Source organism: Lagenorhynchus albirostris, chromosome 5 (genome assembly GCF_949774975.1).
Source record: "Lagenorhynchus albirostris chromosome 5, mLagAlb1.1, whole genome shotgun sequence".
NCBI classification, from domain to species: domain Eukaryota; kingdom Metazoa; phylum Chordata; class Mammalia; order Artiodactyla; family Delphinidae; genus Lagenorhynchus; species Lagenorhynchus albirostris.
Window position 1 is genome coordinate 72842545 of NC_083099.1, and position 12710 is coordinate 72855254.

General features: G+C 52.3%; 1 protein-coding gene across 1 annotated transcript in view; it reads left to right on the forward strand.

The window, feature by feature from the left end:
• The window catches only part of BDH1 (3-hydroxybutyrate dehydrogenase 1), a 33950-nt gene extending 22200 nt beyond the window's left edge, over positions 1–11750 (forward strand). The window contains 4 exon segments of the mRNA XM_060149035.1: positions 9755–9787; positions 9789–9904; positions 11260–11641; positions 11643–11750. Of these exon segments, the coding sequence (XP_060005018.1) occupies positions 9755–9787; positions 9789–9904; positions 11260–11641; positions 11643–11750 (639 nt within the window).
• Positions 11751–12710: the final 960 nt, after the last annotated feature.

Below are 12710 nucleotides of genomic sequence, written 5' to 3' on the forward strand. Positions count from 1 at the left end.
GGGAGTCAGGGCCTTGGGTGCTAGTCCTAGATCAGCCACTAACCTGGGAACTGGGCAAGCACTTCGCCTCCCCAAGCCCCAGTCTGCTCTTACTTATAACGAGAGAGTCCGACTGGGTGATCTTAGGTCCTTCCACTCCTGCAGCGGTGATTTTATGAGTTAGTGACACGTACTTTGAGGAGAATACCAGGCAAATCACTGCCAGGTTATGTCTGGTGGTGTCTACCTCTTGACTATTACGGTGTCATGGTCTGTCTGTTCTGGTTAAGAGCTAGAGGGGGCAGAAGTCACTAGAGGTCTGAACTAGTTATGCAAACCAGAAAATGGTCAGATCCATTAGGGACTATGGATAAAGTGCTGCAGGAGTTGAAAATGGGAGCTTAGTCTTCCAAGCTGGTTCTGAGATGTTAAGCCACATGATAGATTCTAGCTACCTCTGCCAAACACTCTGCCTGCTCTTATTTAGTTACCCCTCCTCTTGTGCTTCAGATCTCAGTGCCTCAGGCCAGCTCAGGGACTTGGCTCCACCAGATAGGTGTCTCCACCCTCCCACATCATTAACCCCTCACTCTCTACCAAATCACTTTGGCACATGTACATGCTTGTGCGCACACACACACACCATGACACAACTCCACTTCCTGTGTGTGCTACCACCCCATTTCTCTGCTTTCCTTTATAGAAAAGCACCCCGAGAGGGTTTCTTGTACTAGATATTTTCATTTACTTTCCATTTTTTTCCCCAACCTAGTTAGATGGGGCTTTTGCTCCTACCACTCTGTTTATTTGTTTATTCACCAAAAGATGTTTATTGAGCACCTGCTACGATCCAACAACATTCTCTGTTGGAGCTACAGCATGTACCAATTCAGTGACAGGTTCTTGCCCTGTGGAGTTTATGTGGGGGGAGGAGATAGACAAGGAATACAGTAAGTAAGTAAATTACTTCTCTGTGGGATGATAAATAAAGCAGGAAAAGAAGATGGAGGGTGAATGTGGTGGAAGGGTTTTAAAGAGGGAAGAAGGACTTCACTGAGAAGTGAGGGAGCAAGTCATGCAGATGCGTGTGGGAAAAGGGGACGGCCAAGCCAAAACCCCCAAGGAGAGTGTGTGCCTGGGGGGCTAGAGAAACAGCAGGAGGCCTCTGTGGCTGAAGCCCAATAAGTGAGAGGGGTGTAGTGTGAATGAGCATGGGGGGTGGTAGCGGGAAGATTTGTATCGGAGGAGGAAAAGATTGCCTCTCTGGGAGCGCAGGGAAGGCTTGGTGGGCCGAGATGGCATTTCATCACCATCTGTAAGGACGAACAGGAGCTGCCCGTGATGGGCGGAGGTGGCATATCCAGACATCACTGGTACTTTGAGGTAGCTGAAGCCTAGTGCCCTTTGTGGAGGAAGAGGAAGCTGAGAAAGGAAGGCAGGACCAGACCAGGCGGGGCTCTGAATGCCTCTGATATGGCTTTTATCAAGGATGCCAGCAGCCCCTATTTTGTCAGATCCATTGGCTACTTCTCAGACCATTTTCATAGGCAACCTGTCAGCAGCTTTGACCAAACAAACCACTCTCGCTTGTAACGCTTTGTTTCTTGACTTTGTGGACACCCTGCACTCTTGGTTTTTCTCCATCTCCTTTGCTGGCTCCTCCTTTGGCTCATCCTGTAATATTACAACACTCCAGACTTGTTCCTCTTGTCACCATGTTTCTAATACGTGTGATAGATGCTCACATATAATATGTGCTGAGTGTCCTCACATTCTGCCTTGAGGTGCTAGACTGCCTAACGATAAATGCTGAGAGACTGTGAAACCTTTCTGCTGGGACTAGCCCATGACCTGCCTCGATGTTGTAATAAATTGAGGTAGAAGAGGTTGAAAGATTGGAAAGGATAGTTAGGGTGCTGTGCTGTTTTCCCTCTGGTCTCAACTAAAATGAGGTGGGCTTCAAGAGAACTTACTTGGAGAACTTACATTTTGTGCCTTGGAGTTTGGAGGTCACAAAATGGTGTGTTAGTGTTTACCAAAAGAAGTCTAAAAGCCCCCAAATGAGGATGGAGTGGCTCATGTGGAAGCAGAGCAAAGAGAGCCCCTAGAGAGAGGGCTGTCCTTCTACCCAGGCAGGACACTGCCGCCTGGACCTGATATGCACAATGGGATAGCTGCCTGGAGTCATCTTAAGGGCACCTATGCAGTGAGACCTCTAGGAGGGTGCGTGTGACTCAGCCAGAAGGGTGTCCCACTGAAGCGCCCAGGCTGAGGGAGGAGATGCCCAGGTAGAGGAGGGAATGGTCCAGTGGAAGGATCTCTGCGGAAACCACAAAAGTGTCCTAAGAAGGGAGGACCAGCTCTTGAGCACCTGCTGTCCAGGGCTCCAAGAACAGACAACAGTAGCACCACCCTCAGAAGACTACATCTTGCCCCTTCATTAGCCAGCCCCTGCATCCAGCCCTGGAAGGGTCAGAGATTAAGGAATAGGAGAGGACGGCGAACTTGAAAATAGTGAGAAGGCCAGCTTCCAGCCCTGCTACCTGGCACCCCACTCCCACTTCCCACAGCCCTGCCAGGCCTGGGTCAGGGCAGGCTCTAAACTGGATATAAATTGTTGTGGTTTTTTTGAATTTTATTTTATTTTATTTATTTTTTTATACAGCAGGTTCTTATTAGTCATCCATTTTATACATATCAGTGTATACATGTCAATCCCAATCTCCCAATTCATCACACCACCACCACCCGCCCCCCACCACTTTCCCCCCTTGGTGTCCATACGTTTGTTCTCTACATCTGTGTCTGTATTTCTGCCCTGCAAACCAGTTCATCTGTACCATTTTTCTAGGTTCCACATATATGCTTTAATATACAATATTTGTTTTTCTCTTTCTGACTTACTTCACTCTGTATGACAGTCTCTAGATCCAAACTGGATATAAGTTTGAGAGTTTGGGTATTCAAGCCAGACTGGACAGGAGTTATTTGATTAGTAGACTGAACTGGACTCCCTGCCAAAACAAAGAGGTTCTCTGTTATCTGAGAATGAGTGGAAGAGCCACAAGACTTGCCTGGAATTTCATCCAGGGGTGGTAAAGTAGCTTACAGACGAAGTTTAAAGGGATAGTGAAAGAAGTGGGTTTATCAATAAACCGGTTACACGGGCACCAACACAGTAGGACCGAATGCTTGTCCCTGAGCAGCAAGACAGACATGGACAAAGACAGAAACCCTGGAGCCAGGGAGGCAGTGTGGCCCGGGCAGTGCAGCCTGGGCCCCAGGACAGGTGGATCCGGAAGGGGACAGACTGCCATAGTCTGCGGGCTGCGGGCTGAGGGGGGTTGGGACAGCTGGAGGCAAACTGACAGCAGGACGTGCAGGCTGCTCAGAGGCAGATGAGGACTCCTGGGAGGAATGTCTGGAGAAGGTAGGAGGGTGGGGTTTCTCTCCTGGGGCCTGAATGCTGAGCCTGAAGCTGTGGGCTGTGAGACTAACCCCCGGTTTCCTCTGTGAGAAGGCTCTTAGCTGCCAAGCTAAGTTCCTGCCGGGACCCTGGCCTAGAGTGAGGGGCTTCCCCGGGAACTGCAGGGACATTGGCTTGATGCTGGCAGGAGGCACAGGAGAGGTCTGGCGTGGGGCCCGAGAGCTGCTGCCAGATGGCAGCAGGGTTAACGAAGTCCAGAGGAGGAAATGTCACTCAGCTCTCGATAGCAGCTGGAATCCATGCTATCGGGAGTAGACATCAGCGTCCCTCAGAGACTCAGGCCACGCGGGCTTTACCCCAAGGGGCATTTGAGGAACCACGATATGAAGACTGAATTAAAACAAGATATGTGTTTTCCTAATGTCCACGTGCTGTCTGTGGGAAAGAGAGGTGTCTGTGGGCACCAGCCCCTCCAGCCTCTGGACTTGAAGATGGCGTCCAGGGAGCTCTTCTCTGGTGCAGCCCTCTGTGGGGACGGCAGCAGGAGCTCCAGGCTCATCTGCTCCCCCATAGCTGGAACACCATGTCGTTTGGGAAGGCTGGCATACCAGCGGGGTTCAGCGTGGACTGAGCCTCACACCTGGCTGCTCTGTGCAGAGGTGACGCTGGATGTGGCTGGCATTCCTGGTGCTACACCGTGCTGCTTCTTCCAGGGCCACTGGGGAGGCCCCCTGGAGAACCTGGGGTTAGGATCCTCCTGGTTCAAACCACTGACACTCAGCCCAGCCTGCAGAGAACTTTCCACCGGTGTATGCTGACCATCCTCGTGCTTCCCGCCCTGGCCTTCCTGGGGATGTTTGTTTCAGTACCAGATGTAGCCCAGGCAAGCCCTCGGCTGACAGTAGGCATTTCTCCATCACTTCATCCTCTGGCAGCTACTCCTTTCCTCTCATAAGATGCATCACTGTTCTGTAGACCACTGAGAAAAGTCACTACCAATTAAATTATGACTGACAGTGTTTGATTTTCACATCGATCGTAGCTCATCCCTGTGGTGAAAAAAGTATGTGTCATAGAATCCAGGAAATACGGTAATACAACCTGCTTAGGGCGTGAGGACTAATGAGATAATGCATGTCAAATGCTTAGCACAGTGTGAAGCACAGTAAACAATAAATGGTGTCTAGTTCATTCAAATCCTCCAGCAGCTCACCCCTGACCCCAAGCAGACCGCTGCCCACCTCTCCTGCTTCATGTCCCACCACTTCCTCTGCCTCTGCCCTGCCTGCAGTGGCTTACGGCAGGACCGTAGTGCCCCTCCTCCTGAAGTGCCCCATCCCCAGGCCCCCTCTTGTTAATGTCCTCAGCTGGCACTGCCTTTGGAGGCTCTTCCCTGCCCACCCCACCTTCTGTGCAGCCTCCCACCTCCCACAAGCTTTCATACAGCAAAGTCACCCCGTATTCTTTGCTTACCCATCTGCCTCCTTCCCTAAAACTTGACTCTTTGCGAACAGAGGCTGAGTTATTTATTTTTGTGTCTGTGTTCTTAGCACAGTGCTGGAACATGACAGAGGCCCAAGAAATGTTTGCTGAGTGAATGACACTTTTCTCCTGTTTAATAATACCTGAATTTGCATAGAGCTTTGTCATATAACAGGTTTTTTTAAAAAGCAATTTCCTCATTGCATTAACCTGAGCAGGTCAGGACAGGTGGCGATGCCCTTATTTCCAACTGTAGCTGGAACAACTGGGCACCTCTTAAGGGATGCAACTGAGTACACAGACCCTGGTTCTTGTTGTCCTCTGCCGCCAGGGCAGAATCACCTCCATTCCCTGTACTAGTCTGGCCAGTTAGCCTAACCGGGCAAGGCAGGGAGGACCCTGGGTTGCAGGGGGAAGCACTCACCCCCTGCCCTTGGATTGGGCTTAAACCCCAGCACCACCCTGACACACAGACCTTTCCCTGCTGCTTTTTTCTGCTCGATGCATTTCAGGAAGGGTTGTTAAACCACTCACCATGACCTTACTTAACCAATACTGCATTTTTTGGAAGAAAGATGTGAAGATTTTTAGGTCTGAAAAAGAAAATAAATCTGTCAGATACGTGGTTGTACATGTCTCTCTCTCCCTCTTTCTCTCTCTTCCTGCCCCCCCTCCCAACTGTCTTTTTCCTGGTAAAACAGCACAAATTCCCGCCTTCTCAGGCAATACTGTCTTTGACCTCCAGGTGGTGCCCTCCCTGAGCTTTCAGACCAGATGCTTTTCCTAAGCTGGTGGCCGCTCTGACTCGTACTCCACCCATCGACCCCAGCAGGAACCTTCCGGGAGACAAGTGCATTCTCCCCACTCCCATTGCCCGCACCGTGGAGGGCACATTTTGATGGCGCGTTTGATGCCTTTCACTCTGGCTCTGTGAAACAGTTGCTGCCAAAGCCAGGGGAGCCAGCCGTGGTGGTGAGATGAAGGGCGTTGTCCGATTAGAGCTGGTGAGCCATCTGCCACGAGCCCCTTTGCTCCCCAGCAGGGCTCTGAGGGACTGGACATCCAGAGCCTGTAACCAGCCCTCTCCTCCCCACTGCAGGGAAAGGCCAAGTGAGTAGACCAACGAGCAGGCTGTGGGCCTGGCCTGATCTTGAAACCATCCCTTATCTTGCATTCAGTAAACATTTATTGAGTGCCTACTGTATACTTGGTAGTGTGCTGAGCACCCGAAAGGGTATGAGCGGGGAGGAGAAGTTTGTAGCTGGGCACCAGCCAAGTGGAAGTCAGTGGCTTCACAGTGGGACCTATGAGGAACAGTTATAGCACTGGAGACATTATGCCATGGACAGGGAAGTCCCTACATCTGGGGCATCCTTGGTCTGGGAGTGAGAAGACTGGAGTTACTCTGGGCTTAGCCTCTTACTAGAAGTGTGATCTTGGGCTTGTCCCTTCACCTGTGAGGGTCTCAGCTTGTCCATCTGTGAGGCTCACATGTCAATCTGACCATGGCAGGGGCATTTCAACTAAAGCTGCTCTCAGGCTGAGGGGCAGGGGAGCTGAGCGAAGCCAGGAAGCAGTGGAGGCAGGAGGGGCTGTGATGTCAGAGGAGTGGCAGGCTGTTTAGGCTCAGAGAGGGCAGAGTCCTTGGTGGAGAGTGGGTGAGAAACATGGGAAAGGAGGCCTCGCACGCCCCACTCCGGAAGGGAAGCATAGGAGCAGGAAGTGGTTGACTGAGGAGGAGAGTCTGCCGGAGGGGGTCAGATCAGGATGGAGGAGGAGGAAAGAGACTGTGACAGGGAGACCCGGGAGGGCTTCTCCAACAACATAGGAGGGAGGCAACAGGGACCCAAACTAATGCTGTAGACACAGGAAAGAAGGCACCGATTCTGAGGATGCAGCAAAGGAAGGCAACAGCAGAACAGGGTTAAGTGCCAGGGCTGTGTCCTCACACAGACCTGGGTCCTAATGCCCTCCTGTCCACTGGTTAGCTGGGTGACACTGAGCAAGGTGCTTAACCTCTCTGAGCCTCAGTTGCCTCATCCAGATATGGAACAATTTAGTATCTATCGTACTTTTTTATAGGTTGGTTGTGAGGATCAGGAGAATGAATGGATGCAAAGTGCCTAGTTCAGGGCCTGGCAGCTGTCCTTTTGATCTTTCTCAGTAATATTAATAGTACTCTTGACTCATTAGATGGGGAAGAGACAAAGGGGCTGGAGGAGTTGAAGATGACAGTGAAACTATTAGCAAGCAAAAGGAGCAGGCTTGGGCCACTGGGCGCTTGGTGTGTTGGTTGGTTAGGATGAGTTGGGGACCTGTGGGACATGCAGGTAAGAGCGATGGTCTGGAGGAGGAGGTGGGGTTGGGAGGAGCCATGACTCCCCGGGGGTACATTGGAACAGTTACTCGGAGGTGGCGATGGGGCCGTTGCAGGAGAACAACTGTCACCCAGACCAGCAGGAATGTCATGAGTTTATTCAGAATGCTGGCTGAGGACTCCAGTGAGCTCCTTCGTCCACAGACCGTTGCTACTTATCATGTCGTCAGAGTTGTGATCCAGGAACAGTGTGCTTCCACAGGTCAAGTTCAGTTAAACTTTTTTCGTTATCGGCATCAGATGTAATTAAATTTTAGCTGGATAAAAGGACTGTATGTATTTTATGTTGTGTGATACTGTGCCATATGAATCAAACACAAAGCAGCTGGAAATTTTCATGAACATAAAGAAGAGGAGGCTGCCTAAGCATTGAGTGTCATCTGAGGGAAGGTGCACTAGGACAGGACATTGGGCGGCAGGTGGAAGAAAGGGGTCAGGGAAGATGGAGGAGATGCTTGGGTATCATTAATGCGAGGGAAGGAGTGAGGGTCAGGATCCATAAGTGGTGTAAGCACACCAGGTGCAGGGGGAGAGGTTGAGGCCAGTGAAGATGGCAGGGGTGAGGGATGAGGGAGACGTCCTTAGCATGGGCCGCCCTCGACACCCTGGAGCAGCATGGGGCTGGGATCCAGAGTGGCAGAGAACTGGGAAACTGGAGAGTGTAGCTTGTGTTCTCAGAAGCCTGGCTATGGAGGGAAGGAGAGCAAGACAGTGGTGTGAGGGGGTAGTGTGATAAAGAAAAAGTTCTTTAGGATGTGGGGACATGGTATTTACAGACAGTCATTCACCTGACAAACATTTATTGAGCATCTGCTGTGTACAACGTTGAAGGGCGGGAGCCGGGGCAAGGGAGGAGTGGAAGTTGCATAAGAGAGAAAATGCATGGCTGATGGTGTGGAAGGTGGAGCGTGAAGTGGCAGCATCGACAATTGGTGAGAGGCCTTCTGCTTCTCCTGGTGACAGGAGTGGGGCAAAGACTTGCAGGGGACAGTCTGCAGTGGGGGGGGGGGCGGGGGGGGAGAGGGAGTGGCTGCGTGAGGTCAGCCCTGAGAGCTGAGCCGGGGAGGCTTCGGCTTGGCCGCTGTGGGGAGTGGGGGTGAGAGCGTCATGAGCGTCATGTTAACCAGACATTTCCTTCCTCTAATAAATGACCTTAATTTTCCATAATTGAAGGAGAAGGCACCAGAGGTCAGTTGAGGAAGCTTTAATTTGGGTAACACGAAGGAAAGAAGCTAGAGACCAATTACTCTGTCATTTACACAGACTCATTTCCATGATTAACTAGGGGTGACGCAGGGCCAGAGTTCCCACAGGCAGGGGTCAGCCCCCCAGGAGGCAGCTCTGTCCTGAGGCTACGCCTTGGCAAGGAGCACCTTCATGGCCACGGGAGACTAAATCCTGAGGGATTCCACAAAGAAGAGGCAGGGCCCCGCCGTCCTGAGGCTCCAGCCCACCCAGTCCTTACACCCAAAAGACAGCTCAGAGGGGGCCCTGCAGCACAAGGCTGCCTCCTCATTGCCCCGTCCCCCAGTTCAGCTCTGCCTCTGCCTCAGCCTCACTGGTCACACCAGAGCCAGGCTTCCCCCTTGGGTCCTCTGTTTCCCTAGCTGTGAGAGTAGTAATCAGGCTAAACGGACTCCAGTGATCCTTCTAGCACATAGTTCTCTGAGTCTACTTATCTGGCCCTTAGCTGGCCTTGCAGGAAACAGTCAACCCAAGTACACTCAGAGAGTGTATGTTTGCTCTGACCCCGTACTAAGCCCCATGGGACCACACAAAGCTGAGGGGTGTTCGCTACCTGCAAAGACCAGGTGTGTCCATTGTTCATATTGATGAACAGCTTACCAGGTGCCAGGGGCTCACCACATGACACCCAGCCAATAGTGCATGGTTCACAGAGGATGGAGTAGCGGTTAGGAGGGTCTTGGAGTGGAGCTGGACTGGGGGCCCCACCCGACACCGAGGCTTGGCTGAGCCTCTAACTTGCTGTGTGACCTTGGACGCCGCGTCCCCTCTCTGGTCCTCCAGAGAGGGCTTGGCCTGGAAGACTCCTGAGGTTCCCCTGGTTTCCGGCGAGAGGGAGAATACAAGTGAAGGCTCAGAGGCAGGAATGAATAAACAGGTGCCCAGGTGCAGGGAGTGGGATGAGACTGGAGGGAATAGGGTAGAAACAAGTGAGGTGAGGTGGGGCTCCAGGCTGGAGGAGGGCTGGGTCACGATGGGTCAGAGAGTCGCTGCAGGCAGAAGTGAGATGAGAATTGGACACGAGACTGAAGAGACGGTCACAGCCAGCAGCTTAGGCCTCTCCATCTCCTGTCATTCCTGGGTGACTCTAGAACGTGTCCCGAGAGCCTTGGGCAAGAAGCTGGCAAGTTATGGGGGAAAGGAATGAAAGTGAGGAGGGGAATGGCCTGCAGGCTGATGGGTGATATCCAGAGGCCAAGCCCTGTGATGAGTGCGGTTCTGTCCCCTCCTGTCCAGGCTTGTAGGGCTTGGTTAACAATGTGGGCATCTCAGTGTTTGGGGGATGTGGAGTTCACCAGCATGGAGACCTACAAGGAGGTGGTGGAAGTAAACCTCTGGGGCACAGTGCGGGGGACAAAACCCTTTCTCCCCCTCATTTAGAGGGCCACAGCTGAGTTGGAAAGGGACCTTCTTCCTGCCCCCTGGGCCTGCTCTACCTTTTCATCTGTGCTCAGAATGGAAATAGGTCTCATTAGACTCAACATCCACTGCCCTCACTGGCTGAGTGCATGACCCCCAGGGGCCACACTGGGCCGTGGATGGTGACCAGTGGGGGTGCCCTGGACGGGGGGGCAGAAAGGGATGTGTGATTTTCAGAAAGCAGAGCAGGTAAGAGGTCAGCAGTCTGCACCAAAGGCTAAAAGATTACATTTGTAATCCCCGTCTGGGAACCTAATCTAGACAAATAACCACCTTTGTGCACAGAGCTGTGTGTACACATCAGGTATGGACAGGGGTGTGGTTAAGAAAATGTTGGTACATCCATTCTATGGGTTACTATGCCATAGTTAACCAATGAGACAATTGTGGTAGTAGGTGAAAATAATAATAGTGATAATCAAGATTAGAAATTGCTGAAACAAACGCCCAAACCACGTTAGGTGGCCAAATGTAAGCAAACCACCTAAGTCACTGACTCAGATTTTCTCCCAATAGTAGCAAACAATTACGGCAAAAAGGGGAAGACCCATACCGTCCGTCCCAGTGTCCCAGCAATGACAGGAGGAACCCAGAGAGCAGCTGTAGGGTTTCGGAAGAAAACCCCAATCCTTCAGCAACTTCCAACATAGAGGTTTCTGAAAGGTGTCTCCTCACAGTGCCCAGGTGGGGCTGTGCCTTAACTTCCTGGGTGCACACCCAGGGCGAGTGGGTCTCAAGTCTGCCTGGGCTTACTGGGCAGGCTGGATGGCTCCTCCATCCCCTGCCCCACGGCTGGGAGAGGCTGTGGTCAGCTCCTAGCACCCCCAGGCGGGGCCTATGGGAGAGCTTCTCCAGCTCCCCACTCTCTCCCGGTGCCTGAGACTCTGTCCGCATGTCTTAGATCTGCAGTCAGGATCAGAGCCCTGCCCCTGCCTGCCTGGCGACAGAGCCCGGCCAGGTGATAACAATTTGGGGTTACTGGCAATAGGAGAACGTGGCAGGCGAGACAGAGCTCGCTGTGTGTTGCTCATTTTACTGTGCCCTCCCACTATGTAGGCCTGCTTTCCACTCTTTCCTCCTCCCCTGTCCTGCCTGGGAACAGCCAGCTACCCAGGAAATACCAGAGATGCTGACGCTGATGTGTGGGCCTGAGCTGTCCTTCATTATAAACGAGGGGGGCCCCCCCCGACCCTGGCTGGTTCAGAAGGCGGAGCCCCAGCCTGACAGGCCGCAAAATAGCTGTCGGGGGCCAGGAGGCTGGGTTCTGGCCAGACCTCCAGAAGCATGCCAGGCCCCAGACCCTCTGCAGGTATTGTTGCGTGAGCAGGAGTTTGCTGTCTTGCTCCGCAGGCTGCGTGGTCAACACCAGCGGCATGCTGGGCCGCATGGCGCACGCGGCCGGCGCCCCGTACTGCATCACCAGGTTTGGGGTGGAGGCTTTCTCCGACTGCCTGCGCTACGAGGTGCACCCACTGGGAGTGAAGGTCGGCGTGGTGGAACCCGGCAACTTCAGCGCCACCACCAGCCTCCACGGCGCTGAGCGCATCCATGCCATCGCCAGTAAGATGTGGGACGAGCTGCCTGAGGGGGTGCGCAAGGACTACGGCAGGAAGTACTTTGACGAGAGGGTCGCGAAGATAGAGACCTACTGCAACAGCGGCTCCACGGACACGTCCCCCATCATCAGCGCTGTCACCCACACCCTGACCTCCGGCTACCCCCTGCACTCGCTACCACCCCACGGACTACTGCTGTTGGGTGCGAATGCGGATCACGACCCACTTGCCCGGAGCGATCTCCAACAAGATCTACATACACTGAGGAGTTTAGCACTGGCCTCTGTTGTGCAGCCCTCGGGGGAGGGAAGAGGACGGAGGGAGGGAGGGGGAGGGGCTTGTGTCGTTACCTCTTGATTACCCACTTGATTACCCAGTCCCAGGAGGACCCACTACCAGTCTGAGCGTTAACCAGAGCAGGCAGCCCAGCTCAACTCGTGTGCCCAGTGAATGGCTCAGGCCTTCTCAACTGGGGTGCAGAGTGGTGGGCAGGGCCCACAAACCTCAGGGCAAACATGGTGAATCTGTCTTTCTGGAATTGATTTTATACAACGATTTTAGGTAGACATCTTTATATTAAAAACAGATTTATTATAAAATAGAATCCAAATCCTTTATATTTTAAAGCCAAAGCATCAGTTCAAAAAATTTATCTCAGGGCTCCCCTGGCGGTCCAGTGGCTAAGACTTCGCCTTCCAGTTCAGGGGGCGCAGGTTCAATCCCTGGTCAGCTAAGATCCCACATGCATCGGGGCCAAAAAACCAAAACATGAAGCAGAAGCAATATTGTAATAAATTTAGTAAAGACTTTAAAGAAATGGTCCACATCAAAAAAATTTATCTCATTTGATCCTTAAACCAGCCTCATGAGTAAAAAGGGCAGCTTTTATTTTCTTTTGTACGAAGAATTTTTGGCTCAAAGAGGATACATGAATTACCCTTTTATTGCTTATAAATCAATTTTGCTTATATTGCTTTATATAAAATATAAAGGTCCAAGTTGTGTGTTCCTGCCACTGCTGTAGAAACATTTCACATTTTGTGTTCCGGGGCTGCTCTGGATCCAGTTATCTGAGGATCCTGTGATGAGCTCTATACCCTCACCTGGGCCATATATACCATGTGCCCACCATGCACCTCTTTGCATGTCCTTGGTGCTGCTGTGTACAGCCTGCAGCCAGTGATTCAGAGCTGAGTGGGGGGGGGGGTGGCAACATTCTGGAGAT